Source organism: Mercenaria mercenaria, chromosome 6, assembly GCF_021730395.1.
Source record: "Mercenaria mercenaria strain notata chromosome 6, MADL_Memer_1, whole genome shotgun sequence".
Taxonomy (NCBI): domain Eukaryota; kingdom Metazoa; phylum Mollusca; class Bivalvia; order Venerida; family Veneridae; genus Mercenaria; species Mercenaria mercenaria.
This window is the reverse complement of record NC_069366.1, coordinates 12,130,468-12,149,392: the sequence shown is the minus strand read 5'-3', so window position 1 is coordinate 12,149,392 and position 18,925 is coordinate 12,130,468. Positions and strand designations below refer to the sequence as shown.

The following is an 18,925-nucleotide window of genomic DNA, read 5'->3' as shown; positions in this document are numbered from 1 at the left end:
TTTTAGTTTCAAGATCTTTTAGTATCACTGTTGAGTATTATTTTAAGTAGAAATCTTAGTGATTTTTTTTATCAGTGATGTTAATTGTAATTTTCAGAGCCATTTACTGGTTGGTAGTGTTGTATGGGGAAGGTTTAGTAAGAATGTCTGGTGGCCAGCTCTGGTGTTGGAAGAGAAATTGGTTCGGAAATCAAACAAAGATGGATTTGTTTGGCTGTACTGGTTTTCTGATGAACAATACTCTCAGGTTTGTAAAGTGATACAAATAATTCTTGTGTTTTTTCTTTATTAAATTCAGTTTTACTCTACATATATACTGTGGAACCTGTCTAATCCGAACATGATTGGACCAGAAAAAAAGTTTGGATTAGAGGGGTAAGTTTCGGATTAGAAAGGTTTCTATTCTAGACTGAAAATTTATGCTGTTTGTTATACATGATGTGTATATTCAGCTACTTGTGACAGGATTAATAAACATAATTAATGTATAAGCTCCATATAGATCTGTTTAGTGCTATGTCAATTTTAATTTTAATTTAACTTTTCAATATCAATCATAAATATTGATTTCGTTATTTTTAAATTCACTGAAGGTAGCTAAAAAGAGAATATTTTACATGTTTGGTTATTCTAATGATCTGGTTAAGTACCACTTACAGAGAATCAAATACCTGCTTTAAATGATCAAATTGCACAAAGAGATGTGTGGAAAGTACAAGACAAATAAATTTATAAGTATCTATTGTATTCGCAGTACTTATCACAAATATATTCTTATGAATTTCTGTTCAAATAAACTACTCGCATATTTCACGCATGTGGTAACTGCATGCATCTGCAAGCAAACATTTGACATGACTTGTGATTACCAGTTTTAGGGAGCCTTTTGTTTGTTGACAACTTCTTTAAGAGCAATGATTAAAACTGTAAACAGACTCAAAGGTATCAAAAATGTGCAAGATTAAGATCAGAATCATTGATAATTATGACAAAGGTTCGGGTAAGAAGGGTAAATTTTAAAGTAATTTGATACAGAAATCTCAGAAGTTTGTTAGGTTTTTGGAATAGAGAGGGTTTGTATTACAAGGGTACTTTTGCAACAGAGAAAGAATACAAATTTTAGGGACCAAACAATTTGTTCAGTTTAGAGAGGTTTCCGGATTAGAGGGGTTCGGATTAAGGAGGTTCCAATGTATGTTATTTTGCTAATGTTGATGATATGTTTGTTGTGTCAGTAGACAATTTGATTTCTGGTCATTAACAAAGTAAGGCTTTGACCTACAGTTGTTAAAGCTGACTGGCTAATAGATGACCTCTGTTACTTTGGGGGTGAGGGAGGTCGTGGGTTAGATCCCCGGCCGCGTCATACCAAAGACGTAAAAAATGGTACTAGTAGCTTCCTCGTTTGGCGCTCAGCATTAAGAGGGTAGTGCTAGGACTGGTCAGCCCAGTGTCAGTATAATGTGACTGGGTGGGGTATCATGTCACATGTCTACGGCGTGATATTCCAGTGAGGCAGCACTATAAAGTTGGGCATTGTGCTCACTGCTACAAGTAGACACCGTTGTTTATACGGTATGACTGAAAAATTGTTGAAAAAGACGTTAAACCCGAACACACACACACTGTTACTTTGGGGGCCCAATAGGTCACAGTGACCTTGAGACTGGAAAGGTAAACTAATAAATAACTAAAGAATGCTTAGGGTTACAGTGTTTTGGCTGCATAAATGGCTTTGTTACTTTGTGGTCAGTATCACAGTGATAACAGGAGAACACATAGAACAACAGTGGTAAAAATGTGATTGAATGATTGCTTGAGGTCACTAATCTTAATGACCCCTATTGTTTTATATATCACCTCACTTTGCGAAGCTCTTGTTTATAAGAATATCCTTTGGGAGTGTAGAATGCCACAGCAATCTTAGTGTAAATGAAATGTTGTAAAATATGCATGCCACTTGTGATCTTTACAGAAATAGCAAAAATTCTCTACTTCAGACTGGCTTAACCTAGAAGTATTTGGATCAAACCTTGTTAACCCTTACCCTGCTAAATTTCTAAAATAGACTGGTCCATCATTCAATTTAGGCAGTACCACTTACCATTCAAAGGTGTGTTTACTGAACTGACTGAATAGCGAACAGTGCAGACCATGATCAGACTGCAGGGATGTGCAGGCTGTTCTTCAAGGTCTGCACTGGTCGTAAAGGCAGAAACACTTGCTGTCAGCAGGCTAAAGGTTAATATTACCATGATAGTGTTTTCTCTCAGATGTTAATTTAAGTTCGAATATATTGATTACAGGTAAAAGAGTGTCATGTGGATCCATTTTACAAGAAGTTTTTGTCAAGATGCAGACAGACTAACAATAAAAAAATGAAGAAAGGGATATCCTTGGCTTTACAGGTAGGAACTGTTCCTTTACAATGTTGTGAAAGGGCACCTGATATTGATATAATTAGTACCTCATATATTGGATATAAACTTATTAGCTCACCTGTCACAAAGTGACAAGGTGAGCTTTTATGATTTATGATCGCGCGGTGTCCGTCGTCCGTGCGTGCGTCCGTTCGTCCATAAACTTTTGCTTGTGACCACTCATAGAAAAACCTTGTGACCTCTCTAGAGGCCATAATTTTCATGTGATCAGTATGAAAGTTGGTCTGAATGTTCATCTTGATGATATCTAGGTCAAGTTCGAAAGTGGGTCACGTGCCATCAAAAACTAGGTCAGTAGGTCAGGTAATAGAAAAACCTTGTGACCTTTCTAAAGGCCATATTTTTCATGGGATCTGTATGAAAATTGGCCTGAATGTTCATCTTGATGATATCTAGGTCGAGTTTGAAACAAGGTCATGTGCAGTCAAAAACTAGGTCAATAGGTTTAAAAATAGAAAAACCTTGTGACCTGGCGAGGTCATACTTGTGAATGGATCTCCATAAAGATTGGTCAGAATGTTCACCTTGATGATATCTAGGTCAAGTTTGAAACTGGGTCAGGTGCGATCAAAAACTAGGTCAGTAGGTCTAAAAATAGAAAAACCTTGTGACCTCTCTAGAGGCCATATATTTCATGAGATCTTCATGAAAATTGGTCAGAATGTCCATCTTGATGATATCTAGGTCAAGTTCGAAACTGGGTCCCGTGCCTTCAAAAACTAGGTCAGTAGGTCAAATAATAGAAAAACCTTGTGACCTCTCTAGAGGCCATAATTTTCATGGGATCTGTATGAAAGTTGGTCTGAATGTTCATCTTGATGATATCTAGATCAAGTTCGAAAATGGGTCACGTGCCTTCAAAAACTAGGTCAGTAGGTCAAATAATAGAAAAACCTTGTGACCTCTCTAAAGGCCATATTTTTCATGGGATCTGTATAAATTGGTCTGAATGTTCATCTTGATGATATCTAGGTCAAGTTTGAAACAGGGTCATGTGCGGTCAAAAACTAGGTCAGTAGGTCTAAAAATAGAAAAACCTTGTGACCTCTCTAGAGGCCATTTTTGTGAATGGATCTGCATAGAAATTGGTCAGAATGTTCACTTTAATGATATCTAGGTCAAGTTTGAAACTGAGTCACCTGCCTTATAAAACTAGGTCAGTAGGTCAAATAATAAAAAAAACCTTGTGACCTCTCTAGAGGCCATACTTTTCATGGGATCTGTATGAAAGTTGGTCTGAATGTTCATCTTGATGATGTCTAGGTCAAATTTTAAACTGGGTCAACTGCGGTCAAAAACTAGGTCAGTAGGTCTAAAATTATTAAAATCTTTTGACCTCTCTAGAGGCCATATTTTTCAATGGATCTTCATTAAATTTGATCTGAATTTTCACCTTGATGATATCTAGGTAAAGTTCAAAACAGGGTCACGTACCTTCGAAAACTAGGTCAATAGGTCAAATATTAGAAAAACCTTGTGACCTCTCTAGAGACCATATTTTTCAATGGATCTTCATGAAAATTGGTCAGAATTTTTATCTTGATAATATCTAGGTCAAGTTCAAAACTGGGTCACATGAGCTCAAAAACTAGGTCACTATGTCAAATAATAGAAAAAACGACGTCATACTTAAAATTGGGTCATGTGGGAAGAGGTGAGCGATTCAGGACCATCATGGTCCTCTTGTTTGTATAAAATGTGCAACCTTGCAGTGAAGTTTCTCAGAAATTTGATGAGCTTAAGAATAATGTGTGCAAACCGGCTGAAACAAATCTGAACTGATGATAGAATGTGTATATTTGTAAATATATGTCAGTTTTTTATACCCCCACAAAACGAAGTTTGTGGGGGGTATATAGGTGTGAGCTTGGCGGTCGGTCGGTAGATCGATCCGTTTGTTTTACATGGTTTCCGGATGATAACTCAGGAAAGGATTGACCAATTGAAATAATTTTTGTTACACAGGTGTAACATCAGAAAATACAGGTCAAGTTCGAATTTGGGGTTTGTAGGTCAAAGATCAAGGTCACAGTGACCCTGAACAGTTAAACGGTTTCCAGATGATAACTTGAGAACGCTTGGGCCTAGGATCATAAATTTTGGTACACAGGTGTAACATCATGAAATGCAGGTCAGCTTTTACTTTGAGGTCAGTAGGTCAAAGGTCAAGGTCACAGTGACTTGGAACATTTAAACGGTTTCCGGATGATAACTTAAGAATGCTTGGGCCTAGGATCATGAAAATTGATAGGAAGGTTGGTTATGACTAGCAGATGACCCCTAGTGATTTTGAGGTCAGTAGGTCACAGGTCAAGATTACAGTGACCCGGAACATTTAAACAGTTTTCGGACAATAACTTGAGAATGCTTGAGACTAGGATCAGGAAACTTAATCTGGAGGTTGGTCATGTCAAGCAGATGACCTGTATTGATTTTGAGTTCCAAAGGTCAAAGGTCATTTAAACCTTTTACGGACAATAATTTGAGAACGCTTGGGCGGAGGATCATGAAACTTCATAGGGAGGTTGATCATGACTAGCAGATGACCTCTGTTGATTTTGTGGTCAGTAGGTCAAAAGTCAAGCAAGTTCGGCTTTGACATTGGCTTAGTTCTGTGACAAGGCCATATTGTGGGGGTATAATTCGTCGCTCTTGTGACAACTCTAGTTCAGTTTAGTATCTCCACAGTTATGACTCTAGAGTTTATAAAAATTGTAAAGACTGACTGCTCTGCTTCTTGAACTTCAGAATACTTATATGGAAGATGTTTCATTATTAAAATATAAGTGAAGTTAGACAAGGTCAGCCTTGAAAACATTTTTGTTTCCCTTCCCAGGACCCATGGGCAGGTATATAGAGAAAATATTTTTTGTTTTTCAATATATTTCCTGTTAACATACATTTATGTAAATTAGTTTGTTTCTCCTGTATATTTATGATACCTTTTTTTTTTACTGCTAAATCAGTCTGCATCATCTGTTGGATTTGAAATAAGCAAAACTGAAGTGGTAGGATTCTTTTAGAATTACCAGGTAGAATCATAGGCCCTGTAACAAGTGAACATGGTGACTGTGACACTCCTGTTTTTGATGCAAATCTAGTTTTGATCCTTTTATGTTGTGCACTGAAATTTTTTGTTAATTATTATGTGTGTTTGTTGTATATATCTGACAGATTTGTGCATGCAGAGCAGAGGTAGATGTGACCAAGTATGGTGGGATAGATGGTTGGGTGCAAGCTGATGATGGTTTCTTATATAAAGACAGGCAGCTATTTCAACCTAAGTCAGGTACATGTAAACAAGCTAAGCACTCACTGCTCACCAGAAGGTGAGCATGTAGGATAGTTGGATGTTTGTCACCTGTCCTCGCTTATACCGCTGTACTGATTTTTTTTTATTCTCTAACATTCACATTTGAGCCACGCCATGAGAAAACCATAGGGCTGTCATCGATAGAAACGATATCGATGTATCAACGATATTTTTTGGTCGATCGATTATCGATTCCCATTTTTAAAAATCGATATTTTACAGAGAGAAAAACAACTGTCTAGATAAACACTCAGACCCTCTAAAACAACTTTTTCTGCCTGCAAAAATGTGCCGAAAGTAACGGAAGTTGTCAAAAAAGGTCATGTCTAAACTTGTACTGTAGCAGTCTTTTCCCACTAGCCGGCACTACCTATATGGGTAGAAGTAAAAACTTTTAAAAAAGGGCTCAGCTTCAGAATCTATTTGCAAAAAGTTACGTTGTCCTGTCTTGAAAGGTCGCTTCATTGTTTGTGCATGTAAAAACATAGAGTATATATACTGTTTCTACGTCAATCTCGGCTTTTTACTTGTTCGCGTATAGCTGATCACTCAGTAAATGGTACAGAATTTAGCTAGTGCCCGTAACAATAACAATCAAAGATGGCCGAAGAGGAAGTCGTTGCCGGCTTAAATAGTGGAAAAACAGTCAAAAGACGGAAGGAAAAGCTTTGTTTGGGTTCGTAGAAACACAGAGGGTTGCTTAAACAGGCCTTTCAGTACAACAAACAGTCAAACACTACAAATTTGAGGCCCATTGAAAACTTGGGCAGAAGTTAAAAAAGAAAACAAAACAAACAACAACAAAAAAACAAAACACGCGGTGCCAGTACCTAATCCGAATGTAAACTTGTGCAAGGTAAAAATTAAGACAGGGTATGAAACAGGCTAAAAATAAATAAAAACATTGTAAATAAATAAATTAATTAATTTGATAAATAAGTAGATATCTGTGGAAGAGAAATGCAGAATTTTAGCTGTTTGAAACCCAACCCCAGTGCCTGGTATTATAGTTTACTAGGTTCTAAAGTAGGATAAATGCAAAAGAGGAGTGAAGGCACAATGAAGATCTATAAAAGATTTCATTAATTTTCATTTATTTTATTTATTTCATAGATACAAATACAACACAATCAAACAGTAATATAAAAAGTAGGCAAAAAAAAAAGACAACATTAATAAAACAAGAAGGTATATAGCATGCCCATAAACAAAGAGATTGTTAATCTAACTTAATAATCGATATATCGATGTATCGTCGATATTTGTCTTCCGATATATCGGTATCGTCGATATGCAAAAGACCCAATCAATGACAGCCCTAGAAAACCAACATAGTGTTTTTGCGACCAGCATGGATCCAGACCAGCCTGCGCAGATGCGCAGGCTGGTCTGGATCCATGCTGGTTGCAAATGCACTATGTTGGTTTTTTCATGGCGTGGCTCATTTATGTAGCTATCTCGGTAAAATTTCAACACAATGCATAGGGCCAAAATCTCTCTTGAGAGTTTAATTTACTAACCTGTTCTCCCCAAGTAATTTCCAACTTCCTCACATTAATCAGAGGTGAAGAAAGAATGGTTTAAGACACAAAGTCTTTGTCAAATTGTCATGGAGAACATAAATTGCTTCAATGGGTGATCAAACTCGCAACACTACGATCAGCAGATCAGCACTCTCCCTATTGATATAAGTGAGTTGGCTGTGTTAGGGGATTTAATGGCAGTGAAGACTGCGATAGGGGATACTGTTATTGAGGCTGTTTAATATACTTACAAGGAAAGTTTTTAGGCATTCTGCTTCAAAGTAGAAACATGCTTTAACACATGATACATTGTTTTAAAAACTTTATTATTAATAGATAGGTTCTACTTTAGGTTAATCTCTAGTCATACTTGGGTTGTTGGACCATTGCTGTTATGATGTATGTTGTACTCCTGTGTGTAAAAGACAGGGAAGAATTTAAGTGAACATTAGTCTGAAAATAACTAAAGGCAGTGTCGAACATGTGTAACACAATTTTGTTAAACACATGCATTTTGATTTCTGTAACTATAAAGTAGCATTACAACTCTTCCGTAATCAAAGTACACTCTAGGTTACAATTAGTACAGTAGTTTATAATGTTCTAGTCTTGTTGCATTATTTAATTTTAGATAATTTTTCTATTTCAGATGATGCAATACCAGATTATGTTTTCGAAAATTTGGGTTTCACACCACCGTCTCCTTGCTATCAAACATCAATAACAAATAGTGACAATACAAATGAAGGCCAGGAACCAGTTTCAGTAGGGCCAGAACAAGGAAAGCAGGTAAGTCACTGTGTTTTTCTCTCGTGACTTTACAGTGTCTTCCTCAGTTGAAGGAAACAGCTTGTCTTTCCTAAATTGTCTCTTGGCGGTACAGTAATCAGATCACATAAAAAATTTTATGATATTCTACTTGCCAGTTTATGCTCTTTTTGATGGAAATTTGACTATTTAATACAACTGTAGCACTGTGAAATTTAAGTTTACATCTCTATGTGCAGTGAATATAGTTAACTTGCTTTATCCAAAATGCTCAAGTGCTTCAGTCATTCCTTTCTCTGACCCCCAACGTTAGGTGAGTAGAAACTTAGATTTACCAATTGTCAGTACATCTATCAGTATGGCCAGACTTTTGGCCAGCCAGCCATCCACCCAAATTTGTGTTGTGCATTCCTTAAAAAGTATTTGACATAGAGTCATGAAACTTCATGGGATTGTTATTCTGCATATGAAGTTGCGAACGAGAGGTTTTGTTTGGGATATCACACATGAAGACAGAGTAATGTCCATTGACTGTAAAAATATACATAAGGGGCCTACAAGTGTTTGTCACACTTATCCCAGAAAGTATCAAGAGTCATGAAACCAGTAGGATTATTTGCCATGTGAAGTTGTGCACATGATCTTTGATGGGGATTACACTTAGCCAGTCTTTGACTTGGTAAAAGATATGTAAAAAGGGCTTAAACATTGTCACATTGTAAAAAGTATTTGACCTGGAGACATTTAACCTAACAGGAGTATTATTTCAGTATGTGAGGCTGTGCACCTTCTGTTTTGTTTAGAATTTCACTCATCCGTGCCAGAGTTATGGCCTTTGACTTATAGTCAAATATATGAATAAGAGGGCTTAAAACTTTTAGTCCGTATTTCTCGAAGTATTTGATAAAGAGTCATGAAACATTATTGTGAAATTGTGCACTGAGGTTCTATTGCAGGCCAGAGTTGTGGCCCTTGACTTGGTAAACGGTATGCATATAGGGCTTAAAGGTTTGTTGCACATACCTAAAAAAAAAGAATATGACCTAGAGTCATGTCAGCATATAAGAATATCCTTCAGACTGATATGTTGTGCATCTGAGCTTTTTTGTTTTTTTTTTACTCTGCAAGACTAGAGTTATGGCCTGTTACTAAGTCAAAAATGCATTAAAGGCCTGACCTGGAATCCTGAAACTCGAGGAAGCTTTTTTTCTTCAGCTTATGGTTTTATTTTACTAATAGAATTTACATCTTCTCCCCCGTCTGCAGGAAAATAATGAAGGATAAATGTATATGGAAACAAATATGTTTTATTCAGACATGTAATACTGTGTGCAACAGCAGAAAGGAAGTCTGTAGCACAACACAGGACATTGGTTTCAATGGGGACAGTGATGAAGGTGAGAGGTGTTTAGCATGTGATACTACATGGGAAGTTTGCAATGAACACCCGTTGTTTGTGGGAAAGATTTGTCGTAAATGCAAGGTATGCTTTATGTGATTGGTTGTTAGATAAGATGATATTTATTTATAATATGGGAGAGCACAGATCTACGGATCGCGGGGTCGTGAGTTCGAACCTCGAGGCGCATGTTCTCCACATCGGTTTGATAAAAGACATTTTGTCTGAAATCATTTGTCCTCCACCTCTGATTCATGTGGTGAAGGTGGCAGTTACTTGCAGAGAACAGGTTTGTACTGGTACAGAATCCAGGAACACTGGTTAGGTTAACTGAAATACTGTTGAAAAACGGCATTAAACCCAAAACAAACAAATTTATAAGATACTGAAGAGCATTACATCATCTATAAGGGCTCCATCTATAGGCAGAAACTGAGGTAATTACTTGTATAGACATCTTCTCCATTACCCATATTCCAGTTTTAATGTGTTGAGCTTTGAAGAAGTTTGAGAACATGCAATTATTTTGTAAAGTTGTTTTAATGTTCTAGGAATTATTTGAAAATTCAAGATAAGTCAAAAATGAACTCGGGCCTCTGTGGCCGAAGGGTTAAGATCGCTGATTTCAAACCACTTGCCCCTCACAGAATGTAAGTTCACACATCACTTGTGTTAGGAAGCCATCCAGCTGGCTTATGGAAGGTCGGTTGCTCTACCCAGGTGCCTGCAAATGATGAAATAATGCGCTGAGGAGCACCTGCGGTCTTCCTCACCATCAAAGCCGGAAAGTCTCCATATGACCTATGATTGTGTCAGTGCAATGTTAAACCTAACAAAAACAAAAATCAAGTCGAACTTCTTAAGTATTTAGTTTGTATGTGATAAACTTGAGGTATCTTTTTAGGAGGAAACTAACATTCTAAAGGTACTTAAGTGATGCTGTAAATGTACAGTTTGCTTTCTGAGAATTTCTTCCCTTGAAGTATAAATGCAGGAAAATTTAGTGTGGTTTTAAATTTCAGGAAGTGTTAAGAAGTTCATTCTATGCAATAGATGATGATGGATGCAGTGTAAGTATTTCAAGACATGTAGTCTCTGTACTTTAGAATCACTGAATATCAAAACAAAATTGTAGAGATGTTTGCTTTTAGGGGTCAAGAGGCCACTAGAGCTGAAAATAGAAAAACCTTTAAACAAGTTCTTCTCATGAACTGCCTAATGGATCTTAATTACCGTATTTCAGTGTGTATAGGTCGCACTTTTTCTACCCATTCTGCTGCCTGAAAAAGTTCCTGCGACCTATACGACAGAACATTGCCACCAGTTTTTTTTTTCGGGCCAATTTTCTGACCGTAGCTCGCAAAATTACGTGCATCTGTTACGAACGAGCAAAATGGATAAAAAATATCAATATCGGCGGCTTTTCAACCAATAGCGGTTACTTTCAATAAAATATATCGTAAATAACCCATACAGACTATTAAAATCACGAATGACTTTAATTCAAAGATGTTTTTGCAGACTGAATCACGTTTGTTTCTACTTTCATTTTACTGGACGCCATTGACATGTACTCCGGGTTGGATAAATTCTGGACAGATCCGTCCTCCATTCCAAACATTGTTTATACTAAGTCTTAGCGTATTAAAAAACTTGAAAGATAATTTTTTACTTTTGATTTTTAAATAAAAGAAAAAAATCCAAAAAGAGATATTTTGTTAATCTTTTTACTCAGAATCAAAAGAACGCGGTTAATTACATGACACGGAAAGGTGTTATAATTGCTGTGCAAACAATTCACACTTAAACTTGCATGATAACAGAATGTAAACGCAAACCGTCTGCTGCCAATTAGTGTCAAAAAGCCGCTTTTCTTTGATATAATCTGTTACCGATACTACTGTTGGTACGAAACGGTTGGGAACGAAAACAACACTGTCCGATTTCCACCAATCAGGTTCTGATAATAATTCAGTCCGCGGCATCAATATGGCCGCCGCCATAACTTTTTTGCCGGTAAATATTAAATATTGCTGGGGGAAAAATCCGAAATTTAACTGCAACTAATACGCTAGAAGTTCAATTTTCCGACCATTTCCAGAGCAAAAATTAGATGCGGACTATACATTACCGCGACCAATACACACCAAAATACGGTAAACCTTTTCTGTAGGAATTTTATGAGTTTCTCTTCAAAATTTGTTCAAATGAGGGCAAGTTGAAAATAAAAATAGCTATAAACAACTTCTGTTCATGTACCACGTAATTGATCTTAATCAACTTTGGTCTATGGCATCATTATAAAGCCCTCTCCCAATTTTATTCAAAGGCACCTTCCCCATCCCCTTTATGTGGCCGCTTTAGCTAAAAATACCTTGAAACAACTTCTTCTCATGAAAGACTGGCTCGATCTTCATCAGACTTGATCTGTAGTGTCATTTTAAAGCCCCTCCAAAATGTGTCTAAATAATGGAACTTGGCCCATTGTAGGGGCTGCTAGAACTAAAAATAAAATTAATTTTAAACTACGGTCTGTAGTATCATTATAAGGTCCTCTCCAAAGCTTGTTCGAATGGAGGCACTTGGTCCCTTTTAGGGGCTGCTTGAATAAAAAAGTTTAAATGATTTCTTTTCATGAACCTCTTGATGGATCTTCATCAAACTTGGTCTGTAACAACTTTTTATATGCCTTGGAAAAACAAGACATATTATGTGATGGTGCGTGCATCTGTTCATCTGTCCATTTGTCCATCCGTCATAATTTATGTCCAGAGCATAACTTTATAACCATTAAAGGTATTGACTTTATACTTGACCCTGCAGCAATCTACATTACAACCTCATCCCACCCATTAATCCTCCCCTCCTCCCCCCCCAAAAAAAACAAAAACAATTTCATTTAGTTTTTTGCCCTTTAGTATCCTATCGTCACCACTGCACACAATACACCCAGCTTTGCTTCCCCTGCTTGTTTTAAATTGCTTTTTACTTTCACACATTGTATCGCTGTAACATTTAAAAACAGTTCTTAGATTGGTTTGCTAGATTGGTAGTAGTCATTGTTTAATAGGTCCAAATTTTACAAAAGTAAGTTAGATTATTCAGTTTCTGAAGAATACCTTTTGTCTCAAAAATTATCACAGTTTTAATATTCTGAGTAGTTTCAGACAGTTTAATTAAAGGTTATGTTGACAAAAAATGGTTTCAAGATCACAAACAAATGCGGTAATCAACGCTATAGCTGATCCTTTTATTAGTCAAAATTTCCATATTTTCCATTGTTGTCACATGATATTGAGAGTTATGTCCCTTTAATTATCCCCCGACAAAAGTCGGAGGGATATAGTTTTGGCGTTGTCCGTCTGTCCGTGCGTCCGGAGCCATATCTAGAAAATGGTTGGGAATATTTATTTAAAACTTCATATACATGTTCACCACAATGAGTTCTTGCGGCCTGTCAAGTTTCAGTCAGATTGCCCAAGTAACACAGAGTTATGGCCCTTAGAAGTTTCTAGTGTTAACTATATAGGGTACTATAAATATGGCAATTTCTGCATCATAACTTTTGATATATTTGACCTAGAACCATGAAACTTAAACAGAATTTAGATCACCATAATGTGGTTGTGTACACACAATTTCATTTGGATTTATTTGTAAATTAAGAGTTATTGCCCTTTAATTGTATAAAAATCCACATATTTGTACATAACAAACTTCATTTTGTAGAATTTCATTAATTTCTTTCATTCTTTTCCATGAACATTTATTGTAAACATGTGAAGTTGTGTACCCACACCTGGTCGCCCCTTTACCTTGATCACACACCTCCCCCCCATCCCCCCCCACCCCCCCCCCCCCCCCCACAACAAAAAAAAAAAAAAAAAAAAAAAAAAATCATTCCTTATTTTAGATTTTTTTCAAACAAACTTCATATACATGTTCACCACTATGAGGTTATGGGGCCCATCAAGTTTCAGACAGATTGCCCAAGTAACACCAGGGTTATGGCCCTTAGAAGTTTCTAGTGTTAACTATATAGGGTACTATAGATCTATAGATATGCCAATTTCTGCATCATAACTTTTGATATATTTGACCTAGAACTATGAAACTTTAACAGAATTTAGAGCACTATAATGTGGTTGTGCACAGACAATTTTGTACGGATTTCTTTTTGTAACTTCAGAGTTATTGCCTTTTAATTGTCTAAAAATCCACATATTTGTACATAACAAACTTACCATTTGGCAGAATTTCATTAAATTTCTTTCATTCTTTTCTGTGAACATTTATTATAAACATGTGAAGTTGCGCACCCACACCTGGTCACCCACTTGCCTTGGTCACACCCCATCCCCCTCCCAACCCCACTCCCCCCCTTCCCTAATTTTTTTTTTTTTTTTTTCATTTATTTTAGATTTTTTTCAAACCTTCCAAGTTGTACTATTCCCCCACCTCACCTCTCCACCCAGTCATGCCCACCACTGATCATGCATCCTCTGCCCCCCCCCCCCCAACTTCACCCTTTTACCTTTTTTTTTTCATTTTTAATTTTCAATCAATATTTATAATCAGCATGTGAAATTTTGTTTCCTCTCCCGTTCCCCTGCACCCCCACCCCCTAAAACAACAAATATATACATATATCTATATATAGATATATATATTTCCATCCTTTTTTTTTTTTTTTTTTAAATGTTCAAACCTTCAACATGTTAAGTTGTGACTGCACAAACCTTGCCCTCAGCCATGTTCAAGATATCTTATCTGTGTTCTCTTAAGGACATCTGATCTTTTAAGTTCAAATGTACATGTAAAACAGCAACACCTGGTGCCAAACCACTCAAAGACAATATTTCATTCCAGTTAAACTTCAAGCTCACATTTCAATTAACTGTATTTAATTTTAAAAGCTAAGCTTATTACAGTAAGCATATCCCATTCAAAATAAATTCTTTAGTCCGGATCAAAGTATCATACATTTATTGTGTACTCTTTCATTAAACATTTGTTTTCTGTTAAATTGATTTTGACTAATGAAATTATTTGCTTCTTATTAACATCCTTAACTTTTTGCCGGATATATCTTTTTGCCATTCCTCACCACAAACTCTTTCGGCGGGGGATACCAATTCATCGAATTTGCTTGTTAGTCAAAATTTCCATATTTTCCATTGTTGTCACATGATTTGATGAGCAGTCTTCATGATTGCATCAAGAATATGGACAAGTTGGACTATCACTGTAGTTATGGTCCTTGATTTTGTTAAAATTTCTATACTTTTTTCTTTATGAACATAGTATTCAAGTGATTCCTTTGGGAATCAACATTTACCCTTTGTCACATTCTTTGACATACTGGGAACCAAGTTATTTGAATTTCAGATGTTTTGTTGCATATGTGGAGAGGGAGGAAGCCTGTATGTGTGTGATGATATACTATGTGGAAAGTATGCACTTCTTATACACATTAAAACAATGATAGATGGGGGAGGTGTAGTGAATGCATGAACCATTAATCCTTCCTCAAATTATTGCTGAATTATAATTTAGGCTTGTCTAGGGTAAATATTCAGGAGTTTTCGGAAGGGATTTCATTGAATCTTGCAGTCAGTATAAGCCACTTTTTAGACATGCACAACACAAGAAATGTATGGACTTTATTTCCAACTGGGTAGATAATGTTGAGAATATTGCTTCAGTTAAATATGTCTGTCGATTAATTAACCAAACCGATGTTCCTAGATTAAACATTACCAGAATACCAGTATTAACACTTTCTCTGGACGTAAGAAACAACTTCCTTACATGAATGAATAGTTGAGGACAAACATCCTTGAATGTTTACTCATCAGTCACTCACTGTGGAGAACATATACCTCACCTGTGTCTCAAACCTTTGACCTCTTGATTGGAAAATATGTGTTTAACCTACTGAGCTAGCTCGATTGGCTGGCACACTGTTGTAAAACATGTTTTAATGAAATGTTACAAATGTTAATCAAAATAAAGCTAATAATTAGTTAGATTGTGAAAAGGCTTAAAACCTGTATTTCAGAGAGACAAGCACCAGAAATGAATTTGTAACTTGCTTGGTATTCAATATATTTCAGAGCATATTGCTTCATTTGTGTAGCTAGGCACTCTAGTCCCACCACAGTGAAATATGTAAGTAAACATAAATTACCATGAACTGGTCATTCTTCAACAAGAATACTAATGATACTAATTTTGTAGTGTAAAATGATCAACATGTACTGGTCATTCTTTAACAAGAATACTAATGATACTAATTTTGTAGTGTAAAATATCAACATGTGTAAGGGTAGTAATAAGGTAATTAACAAAATTAATAAGATTGAATTTCCTCGTTTGCACTTCAGGTTTAACATAAATAGATATATAAATTTTTAACCTTTCCAGTAAGACGTTTAATTGTTAATTTATTTCAGTTCATTGTATTAGTGTGTTCATTTTAGTCCTGATCATGCTTAATATTAGTTCACCAGGTAATGGTGAACTTTGAGATAATTGGATGTCTGTCTTCTCATCACAATTTCTGTAAAGAATAACACTTTCCTATTTCAAATGAACTTTGACAGGAATGTTCTTTCAGTTGTCACCTTTCAGATTCCTTCAAATCTGGGAAAGCCATGCAGAATTTTAGTTGCCAGTGCAACTCAAAAGAAAAACTAAAAATCTGCTCCTCAGATATTATAAGTTGGCCACATTTCAAATTAATTTCACAGCAGTGCTTCTTGGGTGACTTCCTCCTGAATTCCTTCAAGTCAAAAATGGCAGCAAGAGGTGGGGCTATTTGTCTGTGAATGGCTATCATGGAAAACTTTAAAAATCTTATCAGAAAAGGGGCCTCTGTGGCTGAGTGGTTAATGTTGCTGACCTTGAATCACTTGCCCCTCACCGATGTGGGTTCAAGCCTCATTCGGGACCTTGAATTGTTCATGTGGGGAAGCTATCAAGCTGGCTTACGGAAGGTTGATGGTTCTACCCAAGTGCCTGTCTGTGATGAAATTAATGCACTGAGGGGTCTTCCGCAACCACAAAAGCTGGAAAGTCGCCGTATGACCTAAAATTGTGTGGGTGCAACATTAAACTCAACAAAAACAAACTTATCAGAAACTGCTTGCCCATTTCTAAATAACTTTACACAAATGTTTTTTTAGGTTACTATTTATCAATGTTAATTCAGATTGTTCCAGTTCATCAAAAAACATGGCAGCCAGATCAAAAAATAGAAAAAACCTTCAAATGACATCTCATTTTTTAACCACCTGTCCAGTTTTGAAATAGTGTCAATGAACTATGTCTTGGAGGACTCTTCAACAAGGGTATTCATTTTTTCGAGATCCATAAAAAACATGGCCACAGGAGCTTATAATACAAATATTTTCAAGTGGCATATTCTCTCAGGTCACTTATTTCAATTTTGAAACAATTTCACAGAAATGTTTTTGGAGTGGATGGGGAATTTCCTCAAGGAATATTAAAGTTTTTTTATACATGAAAAAACATGGTGCCAGAGTTACAAAAAAAAAATCAAACACCACTGTTCAAGTTTTGAAATGTTTCTTTGGTGACCCTATATCAGTATTTTATCATGTTATTTTGCTTTTGTCAGAAACATGGTCATCAGAGGGTATATTTCATTTTCATCTTGATGTTTCTATAGGTGTAAAGAAGAAAATGTAAAAGTTGTGTTCTCAGAAATCCACTGCCCTAATTCTTTTTCTTTTTAATTTTATTGATCTTTTTCATCTTTGACCCTTTACCAAAACTCCTTAAGCCACCTACAAAATTGAGGGGAACAATCTAGGGCTATTAGGACCCTCTTGTTACTGTTATAGTAGATAAATACAAACTGTGTACAATGAGTACACTGTTAAGTATGCATGAAATATGTACAAACTTCAAGAGGTTTTTTAGCTCACCTGTCACAAAGTGACAAGGTGAGCTTTTGTGATCGCGCGGTGTCCGTCGTCCGTCGTCCGTCCGTGCGTGCGTGCGTGCGTGCGTCCGTAAACTTTTGCTTTGTGACCACTCTAGAGGTCACATTTCTCATGGGATCTTTATGAAAGTTGGTCAGAATGTTCATCTTGATGATATCTAGGTCAAGTTCGAAACTGGGTCACGTGCCATCGAAAACTAGGTCAGTAGGTCTAAAAATAGAAAAACTTTGTGACCTCTCTAGAGGCCATATATTTCACAAGATCTTCATGAAAATTGGTCAGAATGTTCACCTTGATGATATCTAGGTCAAGTTTGAAACTGGGTCACGTGCCATCAAAAACTAGGTCAGTAGGTCTAAAAATAGAAAAACCTTGTGACCTCTCTAGAGGCCATATATTTCACAAGATCTTCATGAAAATTGGTCAGAACGTTCATCTTGATGATATCTAGGTCAAGTTTAAAACTGGGTCACGTGCCATCAAAAACTAGGTCAGTAGGTCAAATAATAAAAAAACCTTGTGACCTCTCTAAAGGCCACATTTTTCATGGGATCTGTATGAAAGTTGGTCTGAATGTTCATCTTGATGATATCTAGGTCAAGTTCGAAACTGGGTCATGTGCGGTCAAAAACTAGGTCAGTAGGTCTAAAAATAGAAAAACCTTGTGACCTCCCTAGAGGCCATATATTTCATGAGATCTTCATGAAAATTGGTCAGAATGTTCACCTTGATGATATCTAGGTCAGGTTCGAAAGTGGGTCACGTGCCATCAAAAACTAGGTCAGTAGGTCAAATAATAGAAAAACCTTGTGACCTCTCTAGAGGCCATATTTTTCATGGGATCTGTATGAAAGTTGGTCTGAATGTTCATCTTGAAGATATCTAGGTCAGTTTCGAAAGTGGGTCACGTGCCTTCAAAAACTAGGTCAGTAGGTCAAATAATAGAAAAACCTTGTGACCTCTCTAAAGGCCATATTTTTCATGGGATCTGTATGAAAGTTGGTCTGAATGTTCATCTTGATGATATCTAGATCAAGTTCGAAACTGGGTCATGTGCGGTCAAAAACTAGGTCAGTAGGTCTAAAAATAGAAAAACCTTGTGACCTCTCTAGAGGCCATACTTGTGAATGGATCTCCATAAATATTGGTCAGAATGTTCACCTTGATAATATCTAGGTCAAGTTTGAAACTGGGTCACGTACCTTAAACAACTAGGTCAGTAGGTCAAATAATAAAAAAACCTTTTGACCTCTCTAGAGGCCATACTTTTCATGGGATCTGTATGAAAGTTGGTCTGAATGTTCATCTTGATAATATCTAGGTCAAGTTTGAAACTGGGTCAACTGCGGTCAAAAACTAGGCCAGTAGGTCTAAAATTATTAAAATCTTTTGACCTCTCTAGAGGCCATATTTTTCAATGGATCTTCATGAAAATTGATCTGAATGTTCACCTTGATGATATCTAGGTCAGGTTTCGAAACTGGGTCACATGCGGTCAAAAACTAGGCCAG

The 18,925-nt window shown here is 36.4% G+C and overlaps 1 protein-coding gene across 1 annotated transcript in view; it reads left to right on the top strand.

Moving 5' to 3' along the window:
* Positions 1-18,925, top strand: part of LOC123549639 (uncharacterized) — a 64,399-nt gene that overhangs the window by 14,514 nt on the left and 30,960 nt on the right. The window contains exons 3-10 of the mRNA XM_053546668.1: positions 98-247; positions 2,307-2,408; positions 5,616-5,730; positions 7,927-8,066; positions 9,361-9,528; positions 10,467-10,514; positions 14,833-14,897; positions 15,561-15,615. Of these exons, the coding sequence (XP_053402643.1) occupies positions 98-247; positions 2,307-2,408; positions 5,616-5,730; positions 7,927-8,066; positions 9,361-9,528; positions 10,467-10,514; positions 14,833-14,897; positions 15,561-15,615 (843 nt within the window). The remainder of the gene's footprint in view (positions 1-97; positions 248-2,306; positions 2,409-5,615; positions 5,731-7,926; positions 8,067-9,360; positions 9,529-10,466; positions 10,515-14,832; positions 14,898-15,560; positions 15,616-18,925) is intronic.